The sequence below is a fragment of the Corythoichthys intestinalis genome, chromosome 1, assembly GCF_030265065.1.
Source record: "Corythoichthys intestinalis isolate RoL2023-P3 chromosome 1, ASM3026506v1, whole genome shotgun sequence".
Taxonomy (NCBI): domain Eukaryota; kingdom Metazoa; phylum Chordata; class Actinopteri; order Syngnathiformes; family Syngnathidae; genus Corythoichthys; species Corythoichthys intestinalis.
Window position 1 is genome coordinate 56,440,058 of NC_080395.1, and position 21,118 is coordinate 56,461,175.

Sequence of the window (21,118 nt, forward strand, 5' to 3'; positions counted from 1 at the left end):
TGGAGACTAGTTAAATGTTTTGGGCCACAGTGTAGGATGTAGTGTCAGAAAACTGGGTCCGCGTCAGAGGTCATGGGTGATCCAACAGGACATTAACCAAAAAAAAATTTCAAATAGCACCAAGAAATGGTTAGTGCCATCGATGAGTCTCGATCTAAATCCAATTGAACACTATGGAGAGATCTCAAAATTGCTGTTGCCAAGATGGCACCCTTCAAATCTGAGAGACCTGGAACAGTTTTGCAAAAGAAGAGTGCTCCAAAATTCCATCTAAGATGTGCACGAAACTTGTCGATGGTTATAGGAAGCGATTGCTTTCTATTATTTCTTTTAAATGATGCGCAACAAAATATTGAGTTGAGGGTGCCAACAATTTTGTCCAGCCCATTTTTTGCATTATCTGTAAAATTGTGTACATTTTGGCTTTTCTCTTCATCTTTTTTGTGTTTTTCCAATGCACATCCAAGAAATAAACACATTCATACTGAAAACATTTGTAATTGCATTAATTTTTGTGAGAAATGCTCTATTTTCTGGAAAAATTCCAGGGGTGCCAATAATTTCATCCATGACTGTACATTAACTATACATAGAAAATATAAACATTGTGTGCATTACACTTATTTCCCTATTATTCTTTTTCGTTAAGCCAACAGTTTATTAGTAATACCGTAATTTCCCGAATATAACGCGCACTTTTTTTCCCCCAAAATCAACTTGTAAAATCATGGTGCGCATTATAAACGGGTACATGGATGGAGACAGAAATATATGTATATTATATATATATATATATATATATATATATATATATATATATAAACCGATTTTTTTAAATTGACACGGCCACGTTGTGTTGAAGAAATGTATGCGACGATCGGTTGCTGACCATTACGGTACCTGACGTCACCATTTTGTTTCGGTAATACTTCACTCTGATCGGCCGAATGATTTCGTCTGTGTTAACTTCTGCTTTTTTTCACTCTTCATAAAGCACAGAATTTAGTTTCTTGAACTCATTTGAGTCAACGTTTATTGCAGCTCCGCAACTCAGACCATAACAAACGTAACAACACAGACTTCCTGTGAGTGTCCGTCAACTATCCCAAATAACAATAGTTCCTACTGTTACTGTCGTGTCTGTTTTATCTTGTCTTGAAAAAAACTAGAATACTTCAAGTGCCGTGTTCAACGTTTTATTTCTTGCTTTCAATGAACTTAAATGCCGACAGTCTGGCTATAATGCGGCGCTCTTTTGTCTAGCCTCAGCGGCCCTCTGGCTCATAGACAATCATAACATAGATATGACAATATAGCAGCATGGATCCACCAGTGCCACAACATAGAAAAACATAACATAGAATACCAATAGCTCTCTCGGATTTCCGACTTACTTTCTCACTTTCATTTTACCGTATCAATCCATGGAAGAAACATTTATTCATCATGATGAAACGAGCAAGTTATACAGCAGCCTTTAAAAGAAAAGTCACATCTGTTTTGTTTTCTCCTAGATTCTGGTAAATTGGAGAGGATTTCAAATCATATTATTACCGTACATATTGTCAGTTTATGGTAATGTTTTGAACTACCAATATGCTATGCTCGTGCTGTGTTTCACCAGTCAGTAAAATGACATTTCTGGATCTGTACACGAGCTCTTTTTTCTTGTATTCTTCTATTTATTGGTGCTAAAATTAGGGTGCGCGTTATAAATGGGTACAATAATTTTCCCTAGATTTTACAAGTAAATTTGTGGTGCACATTATACACGGGTGCGCCTTACATTCGGGAAATTACGGAAATAAGAAAAATAGTTGCAGAATTAACTGAAGTCATAAATTAATATTAATCTATTTGACTTTTAGGAAAGTGTTTGTAATGGATTATATTATATTAACCCATACTATTTTGGAATATGTGGTTTATGCATAAATATACCATTGGGCTACATAATATTAAGTGCAAAAATGAACTAAAAGGAGACAGAGGACTCTATTTTCATAGGTGGTGTAGCTGCGCTCGAGCGTAAAAACCAGAGCATATTGATTTTCCTATTAAGGCTCACTGCACCTGTTTGGGAAATGGCACACTGCTCTGTGCAAAGCTCGGTGTTCTGGCATTGCAATTGCTTGTCCCTGAAATTGTGCCTGACATATAAAAATTTTGGTGGCGGAGAGTTGTTCTAAAAGGTACTCCACCAAAAATCATCTCCTTTAATTTTCTGTGCAAGAGGTCGAAACAAAATGTAGTTTATTTGATCTGGGCACAGGCAGACACCTTCTTTTCTCTTCTAACTCTAGCATTGAATGAATCAATATCTTTGTGATAGTTTCTTTTTTTCTTTTTAATTTAACTTACTGGCACTCAATTATAATTATATAAGACACTCCTGAGTATAAGTCGCACCACCAGCCAAAATATAAAAAAAACACGACTTATAGTCCAAAAAATACGTACATATTTAAATCATATTAAGATCCAGTATATGTTGTCTGTTACGCACTGGCCAAGCAGAGTGGAAATTCACGTGCACACATACTTTTCTCCAAGCAAGATGTTGTGTCCCACCTTTAAAAGGAATGCCATCGGATACTTTCATCAATTGCAAGTGTTTGACTCCCACAACATCTTATTAAACATGCCATTGCGTATCCACCAAACTACAAACACTCAGTCTAACCCTCATCCTCATGCGGTGCAACAACACACCAATCCAATCAAAAAATAGATCCTTGACTGTTGAGAAGAACATGAGTACATTAAAAGTACATTAAGGGGCAATATTGTTATGGAGAAGGAAATTGATGTATAGATTAAAATACAGGCCAATATGACACTACAGTAAGTATAATGTACATAAAATGCATGTAGAATACTGTCATCTAAAGTTCTTTTACAGTTGTATCGTGGCTGATGGGAAAGTGGCCAAAATTTAATTCTCAGTTGTTACTCTTTAGGTTATGACTTCTGCGCCGAGGGAATCATCTGTGGGGAAAATTCTTTTTGTAAAAACCAGGAGACGAAAGCGGTGTGTGAATGTAAGAGTGGCTATGCTTCTATTCACGGAGATTCTACTTACTGTGAAGGTAAGGACTTTACTTCTTGACTTGTTGCAAATCAAGGGAATTTCGAATGCTAATACATATATGTTAAAAATATGGAATTGCAACAAGAAGCACTGTACAGACACAAAAACAGTTTAAAAAAAACAAAAAACAAAAAAACAGTACTCCCAAATTACCATATACCATACCATACCATACCAGAAATGCTCTATTTTCTGGAAAAATTCCAGGGGTGCCAATAATTTCATCCATGACTGTACATTAACTATACATAGAAAATATAAACATTGTGTGCATTACACTTATTTCCCTATTATTCTTTTTCGTTAAGCCAACAGTTTATTAGTAATACCGTAATTTCCCGAATATAACGCACACATTTTTTTCCCAAAATCAGCTTGTAAAATCATGGTGCACATTATAAACGGGTACATGGATGGAGACAGAAATATATATATACTATATATATATATATACTTCACTCTAATCGGCTGAATGATTTCGTCTGTGTTAAATTCTGCTTTTTTCACTCTTCGTAAAGCACAGAATTTAGTTTCTTGAACTCATTTGAGTGAACGTTTATTGCAGCTCCGCAACTCGGACCATAACAAACGTAAGCACACACTTCCTGTGTCCGTCAACTATATCGTTCCCTCAGGAAACTCAAACCCAAATAACAATAGTTCCTATTGTTACTGTCGTGTTGACAGCGATGAGTTCTCACGGATTTCCGACTTACGTTCTCACTTTCATTTTACCGTATCAATCCATGGAAGTAACATTTATTCATCATGATGAAACGAGCAAGTTATACAGCAGAAATTACGGTATTTTATTGCAGTCGTGATTGTACCCTAGCAAATATCACTATCTTAACTTTCACATTTTATGGTTAAACTGCTTCACCTCATAGCATAAACATTGGACAGTGTAAAAGAACATCTTGAAATGGAAGCATATTTTAATAATCTATCTGAACCAGAAGGCCTTTATCTATAAGTGTCAGTGTGCATGCCATTTGCTGATTGGTGGTCTTGGCTGAGCAAAACCTTTCCTCTGGGTGCTGAAGGCTCAGACAACATGTGATGAAGCTAATGGCTGATTTTGATTAAGACGCTAGGGCATGCCAATAGCCAGATTGAAGGATTTTCTCGTTGCTCTTTCCTGTTGTCTTTGGTTCGGAGCCACCCTGGACTCAATTCTCTGAACATGCTGAGAGCTGTGGAGCCTCAAGCCTTTCAATCTGTTTGCTTCGGCTTGATCTGCGTGGTAAAGAGGTTTACGCAAAGCTTCATTCCATCCAAGATTGTCCAACACCATATGAGTGAGGATGGGAAAACACTGATTGTTGGATCAACAATGTAAATCGCCAAGCCATAGCATTATCCATATTTAGGGATTTCCCGAAAGACAGCTCAAGTTACTGTTATAACTGGATTAGCAGGAATCTACCACTTTCACTTTCGATACTGCATTTCACATGACTTCTCTATCACCTCCCAATTTCTTCGAACAACTTGTGTTTATAAATTGTAGGTGGCACAGACATTAAGCAAATATTAATTAAAATATTCTTTGTTCATTAAATTTTTCTCTTTGTTTTTTTCTACTTTTCCCGCATATGCGCTAATTGAAGAGGAGTTAACAGATCATGAACTTCAGTGTATTGTATTCAAATGTCATTGTAAAAAAAAAAAAAAAAAAAGCGTAAAAAATCATACCTATACTTGTGCACCCTATGCAATCTTTTCCTAATCAGATTCACATAACAGTGACAACAAATATTCTGAATCTGAATCTGTTTGCACTCTCCCCTACATTTAAAACGTGTTTGATGCCTTCGAAGTGTAAAATATTATTTCCCTTCGAACGTAACAATAGTCCTAGTTCTTTTCTGAAGTCAGTTTTGGTTCCTATGAAAATGTAAAGCTAAAATGTCACCTTGAATTCATAATCAAAATTAAATAAATGAAGTTTAAATTAATAAATTATAGCAGTAACTTTGGATTTGACTGATTCATTCAGTTGTGGCACTATGTGGGCAATATGGATGTGTGTTGCTGACTCCCATCAGCCTCAGTTTGAAGGTAGAAAAAGGAGAAGGTAGAAAACTGCTAACATGAGCAGCTTGTGTACTGTATGAGAAATAGCTGACATAGGCACATGCTAATGATGGTTGGCTTCTGAATTATGTATTATGGCATGTAGTCTAACAACATTCTAGATTGAGGAATCATTCAGTTGGTGGTCAGCATTTCCTTTTTTATCACAAACAAAAAAAACTTGATATGATTTGTAATTTAATTGAAGATCAACTTTTTCCCAGCAAATAATTGAGTGTAAATTATTTATTGTAAGGTAATGTAAATCTGTGTCGAATAATATTAACGTATATGATAATATAATCATAATAATATAAACTATTGATTTATTTATTTTTGACCTGTGCTGAAATGTTACAAATAAATCAAAGATATAAAATAGGTTTGCAAAATATCACTTTAACCAAAACATACATTTTGTAAAATGACACAAATAAAGGATTTTCCATTCACAAGAACCTTGATTGGTTGATTGATTGTAAAGACCCCTCTCTATTAACATGCAAGGAATTGCACAATATAGATTATTATTAATGTGTTTATACTGTATTTAATATCACTATAGTATACTCAACTTCGACAAATGAATATATCCACAGACATCTGTCTCATAACCAGTGTTGTTAATGTCACTTTAGAAAAGTAATTAATTACAGTTCCAAATTACTTCTCCCAAAAAGTAATTGAGTTAGTAACTCAGTTACCTCACTGTAAGAGTAGTTAGTTGCTCGGCAAAGTAACTGATGTTACTTTTTTAATGTTCTACACATTGAATTGAATTGAATTGAATTTATTGTCATTGTCATCATCATCATCATCATCATCAAAATCAAACAAGATGAAGATAGACATGACAAGGGAGACGGAAAAGCAGAAGCTTATCGGGAACCCGTCCCCCTGCCACCTAGGTCGCACAAATAATACATGATCCATTCTGTAATGTCTTTCACATCAAATATGTTTATATTAATTGACTGAATTGAACTGTCTTTTTCATCCCCCCCCCCAAAAAAAACATACGTCACACATTTTACATTTAAAAAAAAAAATTCACCTATATAAGAGTGTAATGGCATACAAACTTTCAAATGCCGTGAGAAAGAGTTTTTCATGTTGTACTGAACCAGTATTGAACCGTGACTTTTGTGTACCGTTACACCTCTAATATATATAGATATATTTTTCAATATGCAGGTGAGGCCCTGAATCTCTTCCCTCTTCTTTGATCTAGTTGTTTTGATTAAAAAAATAAAATTAAAATAAATCACGTGGTTTATGGACTCTCCATGTCTCCCACGTCATTCAACCAAACAGCAGTAACGTGTGCCTTCACATCCTTCGTAACGGTAACGGCGTTGCAAAGATGGGAAAAGTAATTAATTACTCGCTACTACTGTGCCCACATTTTTACAAAATGCTTTTGCATTTGGTCTGATTTTTCACATTTGTACTAATAGGTTTTATGATTGTCTTATTATCCTCATCAGTTCATGTTTATGCTGTCAGTGACTCTCCCAGCAGATCTGAATCATCACTCTGTGCCTCAGGACACACACGCACACACACATTAATACTGGTGTTGTTTAGCTGACAGTTCCCTAATTACAGCGTAAAACAATGATGATTTTGTTCAAAAACAATTTCTTAAGAATAATCAGCATCATCATTTCAGACCATACTACTAATCTCAAGACAAACAAAATGGTGTCCATCATTTTATGCTTCATCAAAATAACATGCACTCGAAAGAGAATTAAATGACATTATAGCAAAGACAATAACAAATAAGACCATTAGGTTTGTCTTTAGTCATTCCTTTTCAAGCACATATCTTGTTCAGGGTCATATATGATCTGAAGCCTTTACCAGAAAATTTTCCAGTCAATCAGATGTCAAATGTAGACAATCATTCAACCTCACATTCATGCCTGCAGGAATTTTACAGTGTGGACTTGAATGGGTTTCTTTTCTTAGCTAATTGGAAATTGCATTTCCTGGACAGAGCCCATGCAAATCAGGGGAGAACATGGGGATGGAAGTGGCATAGTATTCTTATAAATGTTTTTCCTCATATGACCTAATCTTAAACTGTTCTGTCTGGTTGCTTATTCATGAAATAAACATACAATACTGTAAAGTAAGTTGGTTTTGATGAATTAAAGACAAAAAATGTACCCAGAAAAAATTCAACTAGAGATTAGAGCTAAATCCCCGATTGTGCTGCACATCTTTATATGGTATTAAATGAAAATGCAGTACAGTATTATCATAGTTTCATTTCACTTCAGTGTTTCTTTAGGAAAAGTCTCCTGCTGTTTATAACCACCATGGGTCACCTTAATGAAGCCATTTGCTTTCAGTCCTCCTGCATGCCCCCAACAGCTCCAACTCAGCTGCTGAACTGAATTTTGGGTGCATAAAAGTGGGAGTGGTTTAATTGCTAAACTAGCTGTGTTTTAAATTATTGTTGACCTTATTAACATATTGGAAACATACTGTATTTTTCATGATGGCCTTTCCACTTCACATACTCTAAATAGGGCTGTATTCTTTAACAGTATTCCTTTGCACGGTGATTCTGCCCGTTCTGCTTTTTTCTGCTGTTGGTAACAAGATTAGAACCTACTGTGAGGCCAACACATCAAGCCTAACAGGCCAATTTCTGTTTGTTCAGCTCACTTTCATTTAGCCTCTAGAGCAGCTGGACTCAGTGGTTTCGACACCAAACGTATGATGTGTCGCCTTGGCTAACAGGCTCTGGGGAAGCGCTTTATGATGCCCCGATCTAAAGTCAATCTCAGCTGACAACACAGCTGGTTTCAGCAGTTTCTTCTTCACCGTTACTTTCTGACCTTTGACACTGTCATAATGTTTCCTTTTCATCCTTCACTTGTGCTGCAGCTATAGATACATTAGATACAAGTATGTTAATTGTCTTTAGTGCGAAGTACCAATACATTCTGATTACATTTGAAATATTACAAAAATATTTATGTGAATAAGCTAGGGCTGTCAAACGATTAAACATTTTAATCGAGTTAATCACAGCTTAAAAATTAATTAATCGTAATTAATTGCAATTCAAACTATCTCTAAAATGTGCCATATTTTTCTGTAAATTATTGTTGGAATGGAAAGATAAGACACAAGACGGATATATACATTCAAAATTCTGTACATAAGTACTGTATTTGTTTATTACAACAATAAATCCACAAGATGGCATTAACATTATTAACATTCTTTCTGTTAAAGGGATCCACGGATAGAAAGACTTGTAGTTCTTAAAAGATAAATGTTAGTACAAGTTAATTTTATTTAAAAACCCTCGTAATGTCTTCGTTTGAATAAAATTTGTAAAAATTTCAATCAAAAAATAAACTAGTAGCTCACCATTGTTGACGTCCCCGAGCGGAGACGTCACATGGGCTCCTTGCCGTTCTTCCACAGTGTCTTTAACTACGTAAGGTAGTGATTGAAATACACCACAAGGTGTCAATGGCGAGTTATAAATTACTTAGAAATCAAGCCAATGAGTGTGTTTTGTCCCTCGACTGACGCCGTAGTTCCCTGTTTACTGGTCCATCCATGGTCATTTGAGTGCTGGCTTATATTGTGAATATTGCCATGCAGTGTATTTGTTGAGCTAAACGAAATGTTTGAATAGAGTTTGACCAAAGTCTGAGTAAGTTTTATTTGTATTTTCAATTTGCATAGCTATTTTGATTGGGAATGCCAGTTGAAGAGATTTTCTTTTTGAGAACATTATTTTTTTTTAAGATAGCAATATTATTTTTGTTGTGCTTTCACTAAATGATACTTATGTTTGTTGTGAAGGAGTTGCGAAAGCTTATGCCAATAAACGACGTGGTCTAATGAACGCCTGTGTGTTCTCTGCCTTTTAGCGCTCAGTATGAAAAAAAACGGCGTCATTGTAATCTGTTTGAGGTAATGCATGAGCGGGTCATTCCGCACATGCATTAAATGCGTCAAATATTTTACTGTGTTTATTTTTAAAAAATGATTACAGCCCGTTAACGCGATAAATTTGACAGCACTAGAATAATCACAAAGAAATAGCTTCAATGAATTATACTGGCTGAATACAGGTAGTCCCTGGGATACAGTGTACCTGACTTATGTGATTTTGACTTTACAATGCCGAAGTCCTGTCCGCCGTTTTGTCTCCACTTTTTTTTTTTTTTTTTACGTCGCATAAACAGTACCTTGTTGCCGTTCTTCAAATCAGGGTCCCCTTCTCTCCCAGTAGCGTCGCCATCATCCTGCAGTTCCTTTCGGCCGGGTGATCTGCCACTTCCATATTATCATGCTGCTGCTGCTGGTTCTTTCCTGGCGCTGATTCCTCTCGCGAGTCCCGATTTTTTTTTTTTTTTTTTTTTAATCGGATGGCGGGCTCGCGTTAAGAGAGCTGATGCTGGCAACCTGAGTGGCCATAATCTTTCCCCTCTCTCTCCTCCCTACTCTTTCTACAGCACCCTTTTCTCTCAGCAAGGTGACTCACACGTGGGTAAAGCCTGAATAATCATTGAATATAAAAGCGTCTAACACAACATATCTCACAGAATCTTATTTTTTACTTTATTTATTTAATATGACGTGTAATAGATGTTTTTGGATAGTTATTTTAAGATTTAGGGGTATTTAAAGGGTTAAATTTGGGTTACATCGCCAGCACAGGAACGGAACTCGTTCATAACCAGGGGACTACCTGTAGTTAGTCTAACATTTTTGAGCACGTGTGGTGTCAACTATTGTTAGTTTATTATTATCAATTTTAAGGTTTAAGTATCCAGGACCTAGGTTTTGTGGACCTAAAGTACATACAATGGGGAAAATAAGTGTTTAGTTAACCACCAATTGTGCAATTTTTCCTACTTGAAAAGATAAGAGAGGCCTGTAATTGTCAACATGGGTAATCCTCAACCATGAGAGACAGAATGTGGGAAAAAAAAACTGAAAATCATGTTGTTTGATTTTTAAAGAACATATTTCCAAATTAGAGTGGAAAATAAGTATTTGGTCACCTACAAACAAGCAACATTTCTGGCTGTCAAAGAGGTCTAACTTCTTCTAACGAGGTCTAACGAGGCTCCACTCGTTACCTGTATTAATGGCACCTCTTTTAACTCATTAAAGGTATAAAAGACACCTGTCCACAAACTCAATCAGTCACACTCCAAACTCCACTATGGCCAAGACCAAAGAGCTGTCAAAGGACACCAGAGACAAAATTGTAGACCTTCACCAGGCTGGGAAGACTGAATCTGCGATAGGTAAAACACTTGGTGTAAAGAAATCAACTGTGGGAGCAATTATTAGAAAATGGAAGACATACAAGACCACTGATAAAATCCCTCGATCTGGGGCTCAATGCAAGATCTCACCCCGTGGCGTCAAAACGATAACAAGAACAGTGAGCAAAAATCCCAGAACCACATGGGGGGACATAGTGAATGACTTTCAGAGAGCTGGGACCAAAGGAACAAAGGCTACTATCAGTAACACAATGCGCCGCCAGGGACTCAAATCCTGCACTGCCAGACGTGTCCCCCTGCTGAAGCCAGTATACGTCCAGGCCCGTCTGCAGTTCGCTCAAGAGCATTTGGATGATCCATAAGAGGACTGGGAGAATGTGTTATGGTCAGATGAAACCAAAATATAACTTTTTGGTAGAAACACAGGTTCTCGCGTTTGGAGGAGAAAGAATACTGCATTGCATCCGAAGAACACCATACCCACTGTGAAGCATGGCGGTGGAAACATCATGCTGTGGGGCTGTTTTTCTGCAAGGGGACCAGGTCGACTGATCTGTGTAAAGGAAAGAATAAATGGGTCCATATATCGAGAGATTTTGAGTGAAACTCTCCTTCCATCAGCAAGGCCTGGGTCTTTCAGCATGACAATGATCCCAAACACACAGCCAGGGCAACAAAGGAGTGGCTTCGTAAGAAGCATTTCAAGGTCCTGGAGTAGCCTAGCCAGTCTCCAGATCTCAACCCCATAGAAAATCTGTGGAGGGAGTTAAAAGTCCGTGTTGGCCAACGACAGCCCCAAAACATCACTGCTCTAGAGGAGATCTGTATGGAGGAATGGGCCAAAATACCAGCAACAGTGTATGAAAGGCTTCTGAAGAGTTACAGAAAACATTTGTCCTCCATTATTGAAAACAAAGGGTACATAACAAAGTATTGAGATAAACTTTTGGTATTCACCAAATACTTATTTTCCACCATGATTTGCAAATAAATTCTTTAAAAATCAAACAATATGATTTTCTTTTTTTTTTTTTTTTTCACATTCTGTCTTTCATAGTTGAGCTTTACCCATGTTGACAATTACAGGCCTCTCTAATATTTTCAAGTGCGAGAACTTGCACAATTAGTGGTTGACTAAATACTTACAGCGGGGAGAACAAGTATTTGATACACTGCCAATGGGAAAACCCATTGGCAGTGTATCACATACTTATTCTCCCCACTGTATTTGTCCCACTGTATAATAAAAGCAGGAAGCATTTATTTAATTTAAGGAGTGACCCAAAGAAGATAATCTGAAATTTGAAATGTATGCCCAGTATTTACACAAATGACAGTATATGTCTGTAGATAGAATGAGATTATCTGGAACATTGAGCTTTAGAGTGGCTGGACAGTGAGAGACTGACAGATACTAGCTTTACAGCAATAGTTACATATCTTATGGTGGGAGGCAGCAGCATCAAACACACTGGGAGTGCAGAGCAGCAAGATTCCTATCCTAACAGTTTGAAAATGAGCTAATCAAGGGTAGCGCCTGCCTGCAGAGCTTCTATAGCAGGGATGAAAGTGTTTGTGAGATTGTTTAGGTGTCATGGGATTGCAGATCAACTCAGGAAAACATGATGCCTCTGCATGAAGTGCATAGTCTGCTTTTAATGTCTGCTAAATCTTTTCCCGCTAGGGTGAGTTATACATAACTAAACCACTGGAGGAGCAGAGAAATACACACATCGGTACCGCATCATTCTGTATCACAGAGGTTTTGTTCGCCTTTTATCACCGATTCTTCAGAATGGAGTCATTAATGGTAATGCTCTCAATTCTGTGTAGAGGGACCTAATGCAAAAGAATGTGGCATATTGATTAGGAGCAGTTGGTAATAACCCTCATCTGTCCTTATTCAGACCCGGTGATCGGAGCAGCATTATGCATCTCCTTTGGGATCGGTCAAGCCTACTGACTGAATTGTGCTCACTCAGTGGCATTACATAGTAATTGTCTGTTTGTTATTCTGTGAATCAATTAGATTCTCGGTGGGAACTCTGCCTCTGAAGTCTTAAAATAAGAATGTAATGAAGGAATGAACGAGCAATGGCATATGCTCCTCCCCGGTTTGGTACATTGCAGTAAGAGTAGAGTAGGAGGGCTTTGAATTATGCATGTTTTTAATGTATTTAAGTCACAGCTGAATACATACAGTATATCAAATCAGTCATGGTATTTTTTATCAGTTGAATGGCTGATCTTACGTTAACTAAAATTTCACGATTGTGGCATCCCGCAATCCTTTATATTGCCTTAATTTACTTTTAAAAAATGTTTTTGATGCAATAAATGCAGTACCAGCACTGTCCTCATGTGTCATGCATTGCTTTGACTATATGTATTACACCAAGATCGTATCAGCATGTTTGTTCATTATTTTAATCTATAATCTTGAAGCTATATTCAATCAGTCAGATGAATAAACGAATGAAGGTGAAATTCTCAAATCTCCAATAACACCTCTCTTTAGGGAACCCCAAAACCACATTTCCCACATTTGCTGCCATTAACATTGGGTCGCCAGAGAGAGCAATCTAATTACAATATTTATGTTGTAAATGAGTCGTAAAAATAAAAAGAGCCATGTGTTTAGTTCATTAATAATCCAAATATTTTTCTTAAACCAATCAATAATCATGTATGATAATCATGATTTCAATATAATATGTCTCCAAATAATTGTTGTCATTTTTTTGTCAAAACTGTGAGTTTCGAGACTGTGACTTGATGCAGCCAACTGAAAGACATCAGCTGCAAAACACACAAATGCAATACTGAAACCTCTAAATCAAATCCTGACCAATATCAACGCTACACCTAGAAATTCTATCCATACAGGTTATGTACAGAAAAAGTGCAGCTAGAGTGGAGTCTAACTCTCACTATAAACATATCTGACTTACAGTGCCTTGCAAAGGTATTCGGCCCCCTTGAACCTTGCAACCTTTCGCCACATTTCAGGCTTCAAACATAAAGATATAAAATTTGAATTTTTTGTCAAGAATCAACAAGTGGGACACAATCGTGAAGTGGAACAAAATTTATTAGATAATTTAAACTTTTTTAACAAATAAAAAACTGAAAAGTGGGGCGTGCAATATTATTCGGCCCCCTTGCGTTAATACTTTGTAGCGCCACCTTTTGCTCCAATTACAGCTGCAAGTCGCTTGGGGTATGTTTCCATCAGTTTTGCACATCGAGAGACTGACATTCTTGCCCATTCTTCCTTGCAAAACAGCTCGAGCTCAGTGAGGTTGGATGGAGAATGTTTGTGAACAGCAGTCTTCAGCTCTTTCCACAGATTTTTGATTGGATTCAGGTCTGGACTTTGACTTGGCCATTCTAACACCTGGATACGTTTATTTTTGAACCATTCCATTGTAGATTTGGCTTTATGTTTTGGATCATTGTCCTGTTGGAAGAGATAATCTCCGTCCCAGTCTCAGGTCTTGTGCAGATACCAACAGGTTTTCTTCCAGAATGTTCCTGTATTTGGCTGCATTCGTCAATTTTAACCATCTTCCCTGTCCCTGCTGAAGAAAAGCAGGCCCAAACCATGATGCTGCCACCACCATGTTTGACAGTGGGGATGGTGTGTTCAGGGTGATGAGCTGTGTTGCTTTTACGCCAAACATATCGTTTTGCATTTGGCCAAAAAGTTCAATTTTGGTTTCATCTGACCAGAGCACCTTCTTCCACATGTTTGGTGTGTCTCCCAAGTGGCTTGTGGCAAACTTTAAACGAGACTTTTTATGAATATCTTTGAGAAATGGCTTTCTTCTTGCCACTCTTCCATAAAGGCCAGATTTGTGCAGTGTACGAATGATTGTTGTCCTATGGACAGACTCTCCCACCTGAGCTGTAGATCTCTGCAGTTCATCCAGAGTGATCATGGACCTCTTGGCTGCATCTCTGATCAGTTTTCTCCTTGTTCGAGAAGAAAGTTTGGAAGGACGGCCGGGTCTTGGTAGATTTGCAGTGGTCTGATGCTCCTTCCATTTCAATATGATGGCTTGCACAGTGCTCCTTGAGATGTTTAAAGCTTGGGAAATCTTTTTGTATCCAAATCCGGCTTTAAACTTCTCCACAACAGTATCTCGGACCTGCCTGGTGTGTTCCTTGGTTTTCATAATGCTCTCTGCACTTTAAACAGAACCCTGAGACTATCACAGAGCAGGTGCATTTATACGGAGACTTGATTACACACATTTGGATTCTATTTATCATCATCGGTCATTTAGGACAACATTGGATCATTCAGAGATCCTCACTGAACTTCTGGAGTGAGTTTGCTGCACTGAAAATAAAGGGGCCGAATAATATTGCATGCCCCACTTTTCAGTTTTTTATTTGTTAAAAAAGTTTAAATTATTCAATAAATGTTGTTCCACTTCACGATTGTGTCCCACTTGTTGTTGATTCTTGACAAAAAAATTAAATTTCATATCTTTATGTTTGAAGCCTGAAATGTGGCGAAAGGTTGCAAGATTCAAGGGGGCCGAGTACTTTTGCAAGGCACTGTACTGCTGGCAGGGACAACCAAACTCCGACACTGGTCAAAAACTGACCGAATAGCCTTAAAGTCGCATGCCTCTTTCTTTCATAGCACACCTCATGGTACTCCACAAAAAACAAGATTGAAAGCATTTCTACAGGTCCACAATACACATGTAAACTAGAGTGTGGAAGTTCCATACACCTTTAAGAATACAATGGGAGAGCTGGTCCTCTCTTCCACTTCCAAAAAGAAAACCAAAATGCTCCTCCTGAATCTGGGAGTCGATTTCCGAAATTGTGGACCTCCTTTCAGGTCCCCTGAATAGAATGCCAGGGAGGTAGATAAGTGTGATTCCCGTATAGCTGAAACCCCCAACTTTTTCTGCTAATCCATAGACATTGTCCCCGATGTCTGTACAATGCTTCAGAGGGGTGTCAACTACGATAGTCCCACAGCAACACAATAGTTTCCAAGTTTTGGCGGCTCCCGTCCATCAGAAAATGGTACCTCTCCACCCACACCAGGAATATCAAAAAGGTCCAGTCAGGACTTGAAGATGGTCAGTAGGACCAGTGGCTACCACTCCGTCCTTCACCTCGATCTCATAACCTGATAACGTTTGAGCACAAGCACAGGGTTCAGGCAACGAAGGGATGCGAACTAGTTAATTGTAAAACTTCATAACCACGGAACCTTGTAGGTCAAGGCCGAACTGAGGGTATCCTGTATTATTCATCTCTACATTTTGTTTTAGCAGCATCCAAAACATCAAATTTAATCAGAAAAGGAATAAAATGGCCAAATGTTTAAAATTATGTAAATAAAATGCTATTTTGAAAAAAAAAGTTGTAAGATTAATGCTCCAAAGGGTTACTCATGTACACAAACAATCCCGACCCAAAGCCTTAAAGCAGTGACAATAAAACCAATCACGACTCAGACTTCGATAATTAAAGAGTATTACAACACCTGGCGAAATGCTAATATTCCATCATTTATCCATAAACGCATGCCTTTTGGATTCATATCATGCCACTTTGTGTAATTACACACATCGCAACACCAAGAAAATGATAGAAATTTGGATCGATTGTCAAGCTAAAACGACCGGCGCCCGAGATCCCTGAAATCTAGCATATTGTGTGCGTGACGTCACAACTAGGAAACAGTGCTTAGTACTGAATGGCGGCGATGATGGCGAACAATTTTGTTTCTAGTTGCAGCGACAAATCCGAATTAACGAACGTTCTTCTAATGGTGACGAGGAGAATTATGAACCTTTCTTTGGTGTTTTGTGTTATCAATTTGAGCCCAAACGAAAGCCAATGCAGCCTAATGAAACGATCATTGAGTGGAGCAATCACACTGATGAAACACCGGCAACAGATCGTGTGGGAAACACCGAATGGTTTGTTTTGCATTTCTTTTTGTGAAGCTGATACACCGTGACCACAAAATAAAGTAATGTATAGAATAATTATCATTTATTGTGCTATCATAGGTTTTCGCTCAGTCAACAGACACAAATATGAATGGGATTATAGGATTTGTTGTACTGTATATATTTTACGAGCGATAATTTATACATGTGTCCAGTACTATATCCAATGCATGATGTTTTTTATTATAAAACAGTACTCACTCTGGCCATTTCGAGCTTGGCTGCTCCCCTCCTTTGCTTAGCCTGGGGTGGTCTCATCAGTGCCAGACATCGTCCTCTTTCTTGATATCTCGGGACGTTTAGGTGGCTGCGCATGTATGGTGGGCACGGCATCTGCTTTCAGCAGCAATTTCTTAGCAAAACCTATTTCATTTGTCCATAGTTCGAATAACTTTCAGGTGTAAAATACGCACCACACAAAATCGTGCCGGAGGCTGGGTCTGCAAATTAGCCCTCTTTGCAAGGACGAGCTTTACTCATTGTCTGCGTAGTCCAGCTCTTTTTCTCACGTTCGGGAACTCGTGGGTACTACATTGCGACAAATGGCTATTTGTACACCACATAGCATGACAGGTTTGAACCATTTTAGCGATTTTTTGAAAAAACACGAACACAACTCTCTCGTCGATAAACAACAACGGCACCTGCCTCGACCTTTTGTTTCCTGGCTGTGACGATAGTGAAAGCCCCATTCGGCTGTTTCCGGAATACTTTCGGAAATGTTCGTAATTTTCGATCTATTTTCGATAATTGCTCATGAATGTGATTTATTTTTTTGTTAACTTTATTAATATTTGTTATCTTGCCACATAACGGTTCTATTGATATCTCGCAGCCCCTTAGTATTATAATTCTCTTTAAAGTTCAAGCTTTACTTTTGGCCAGCCTTTATCAATGCAGTGTTTGGTACAGGTCTACCAACTGTGAAAAGCTGCCAAAGTCACAGGACTCTGGTAAAAGGTTAATGAATTACCTGTTCTTTCTTGCAGCAGCATGTTCTTTGTGCACTTTCACTCCCCGTAGCTCGCGCAAACCTCAAACTCACTTTTGGGTCGCATCCATCCCTGCCATCTGCATAACACTGACTGCATGTGTTCCACCGCTGTCCTTGGCATCAACCCGGCCACTTGCCTCATTCCTAATCTTTTTATTTATCCCTTCTTATTTCCGTTCAATTTCCTCACTATTTTGGTTTTGGGGATTGCTGTGCTAATCCCTAAACCAGAGGGCTTGCTGCGCTGTATGGTCGATAGGATAAAATGCACAAATTTCCCCTGGAATTGAGCCTAAAAGCCCTCATGCCAGCCTGCATGTAATTATTTCTTACAACTGGCCAAATAGGCATGATTAACATTTTGTTATCATGAATGACCATTAAAAAATAGATAAATCAATAATAGAAATAATCCAAATCTCACCCTTTTGTTCATTAATAGGGAGAATGAATAGAAATGGGGGAAAAAAAGGTCTTACACGATACTCCATGGACTTGTATGACCTTTCACCGCTCACACCAAATGCCACTGGGTTTTAATTTTCTTTACACTGCGAAAAATGTTTTTAGTGTTGACTCCACTCACCATAGATTCTAAAGAAGAGTAATTGAAATCAGTAGTAGAGAAAGGTCGTATATGTCTTTTCTTCTGTGTTGTCATTTCCAAATTGTAAAATAGATTCATATTCCCTCCCACTGCTCCTGAAAAGGGTCATAATGGTGCTGGAGCCTAGCCCATGTGACTGTGTTATACCCTGAAATGGTTGCCAGCCAATCACACGAAACAAGTACACAAACATTCACGTTCAGATTCACACCTACAGACAATTTGAGGTGCTCAATCAACTTAGGATGCGCCTTCTTGAAATGTGGGAGGAAACCAGAAATACCCAAGGAAAACCCGCAGTGGCACTCAGAGAACATACAAACTCCTCACAGGAAGGTCGAACCAGGGATTGAACTCTTGATCTCATTACTGTGATGCGACGTGTTAACCACTGTGCCTTCTTTGTAAATATCAACATTTTTAACTACCGTATTTTCTGACCTATAATTTTCTCAAAGCCGACAGTGTGCCTTATAATCTGATGCGCCTTATGTATGGATCAATATCGGTTAGTCATGGCATGACATTCCCTTTAGCGTAGCTCCATCTAGTGAATGCATAACGCAACCCCAAGCACTACTACAACTTCTAATGCAGGATGGGGCAGAGAAACTTGCTTATTTAAATTTGGCGCCCTTAGGCGATGGTTGCTCTGAGGATGGTAGGGATGGACTTATTTGAGAGGGTGGGGCTTAAAGTTCGGTTCTTAATGTGTGTTATTTATTTTGTGTTTCTTTTTCAGGAACCCCAGTGAGCGTCATGGAGTGGACAAAATTGGAACACACTTTCGCTGTTGAGGCATTTTTTTCAAGCGGTCGCTCAATCGTCACAATGTAACATGCATTCTGTAGACATTTCAATATTGGCCCCCTGGTCGTGTTCCTGGTCGGCAGTTGATTGTTTCAAGGGTAAACAACTTCAGGGAAGCAGGTGATTTAAAGAAAAAGAAACCTGGCCTCCCACGAACAGCAAGGTCACCCTAAAATATTGACGCGGCGAGACAATCTGTTTTGAGATCTCCCCGACGGTCTGCCCGCAAACAAGCATCTGCTCTTGGATTGTCTGCTCGTTCTGTGAGACGAATTCTCCATGAATAATTGAAATTTCATCCTTAAATATTAGCCTTGGTGCAGGAACTTAATCCACGCGATTTTATTGCTCGTGAAAATACATGTGAGGCACTTTTGGGCTTGCCTGACGACACACTTATTATATTCAGTGATGAGGCTCACTTCCATCTTTTGGGATCTGTAAATAAGCAAAACATGCGCTATTGGAGTCCTGAAAACCCCAGAGAACTTCATCAACGCACTACTTGTAACTGTTTGGTGGCATAATTGGCCCATGGTTTTTTTGAAGAAAACGAACAGGCATTATCAGTGACATGATCTGACCGTTATTTCAGCATCATCAATTAGTGTTTCCTGTCAAAACTGAACCAGATGGGTGTGGAACTGAGGACAATATAGAAATGTCTATAGAATGCACGTTGCGTTGCGATGATTGAGCGACCGCTTGAAAAAAAAATGCCTCAACAGCGAAAGCATGTTCCAACTTTGTCCATTCCATAATGCTCACTGGGGTTCCTGAAAAAAAAAACACAAAATAAATAACGCACGTTAAGAACCAAACTTTAAGCCACACCCTCTCAAATAAGTCCATCCCTCCCCTCCTCAGAGCAACCATCGCTTCAGGGCGCCAAATTTAGATAAGCAAATTGCTCTGCCCCACCCTACTACTACTACTGCGCTTTATAATGCAGTGCACCATATATATGAAAACAGTTACAAAATAGGCCGTTCATTGAACGTGTGCCTTAAACGCCGATGCGCCTAATAGTGCGGAAAATACGTTAACCTTCACATAACTTTATGTATGTTACCTGATGGAAAGAATCACCGTGTGACTGGGTGTTGACTTTCATCCAGATTTGTCACAATTAATATAATTGGAACTAAAATCCAGCAAAATAATAATAATGATAATAAATGTTTCTCATACCTGACTGCCTGAAAGTTATTTTCAGCCTGTTGATTAATGCAGGATAGGCAAAATTGTGTAAATCATTATTGGTATATTTTTTAAACTGTTTGCACTGTAAACTGTGGGATTCAGACAACTCTGCCATCATGTCGACAGTATTCCTATACAAACGTGTCACACAGTGAAAACAAGACAATAGAAGAAAACAACAGTCATGTAACTTAGGCTTAAATAGCCATTGTGTCAACTCAAATGTGACGCCTCATTAAAAATGCATCCTCTGCCTAAATACAGAGTAAATCCACTGGTGAATTAATGTATGTTGAGCTCAGATGTTCATTTGGTGGCAGTATGTCAGCCAAGACTCCAAAATGTCTGCTTTGTTCAAGGATTTATTTTTGCCGTTAGACTTTATGTCAAGGATTTTTCCTCGCAGTAGTGATTTTATGCTTAGCTGCATCAGAACGGTTTATGGCCCAAATATTCTTCCAAGCTTTCCTATATTCATGTCATGTTTAACTACTGACAATTAAACCTGTCATCAGCATTCCATGCTGGTTATCACAGTTTTTAATTGCTTTAGCGCACTTGAGATGAGCTCTGACTTGAGAAAGAAACTATTCCTCTGACAATCTGTCCATTTTTTCCATAACGATACCATAAAAATTGCTTCAAAATTCTACACTCCAAATTGTCCGTAGGTGTGCGTGAATGGTTGTGTGTCTGTATGTGGCATGCGAATGGCGTAAGTAGAGGATACGAGTTTGAGGATGACACCGATACCACCCCGTGAGTTTGAGAAGAACATTTTATATAGGGTAGATCAGCTTGCCCTCTTTGCTCATTTTTGCGCCATTATTTATATTTTACCATGGCACCAACTACAACAATTTTGGCTTATAATTGTATTTTGTATATTCAACAATGTGCAGGGGGATAAAATAGTTCCCCGTGTTGTAAAAAGCCTCCATTACAATTGGCAGTGAAACAGACAAAGGTTGATATTGCCCAAAATATCTGCAGAAAGCTGCCAACTAAAATACAAATCCCGCAAAGTTAAAAAGGCCTAAGCTTTCTGCACCTGTGGCCTCAAGCATGCCA

The 21,118-nt window shown here is 38.3% G+C and overlaps 1 protein-coding gene across 1 annotated transcript in view; it reads left to right on the top strand.

The window, feature by feature from the left end:
* Nucleotides 1-21,118, top strand: part of LOC130913588 (protein kinase C-binding protein NELL1-like) — a 308,184-nt gene that overhangs the window by 142,354 nt on the left and 144,712 nt on the right. The window contains exon 12 of the mRNA XM_057832310.1: nucleotides 2,961-3,089. Within this exon, the coding sequence (XP_057688293.1) occupies nucleotides 2,961-3,089 (129 nt within the window). The remainder of the gene's footprint in view (nucleotides 1-2,960; nucleotides 3,090-21,118) is intronic.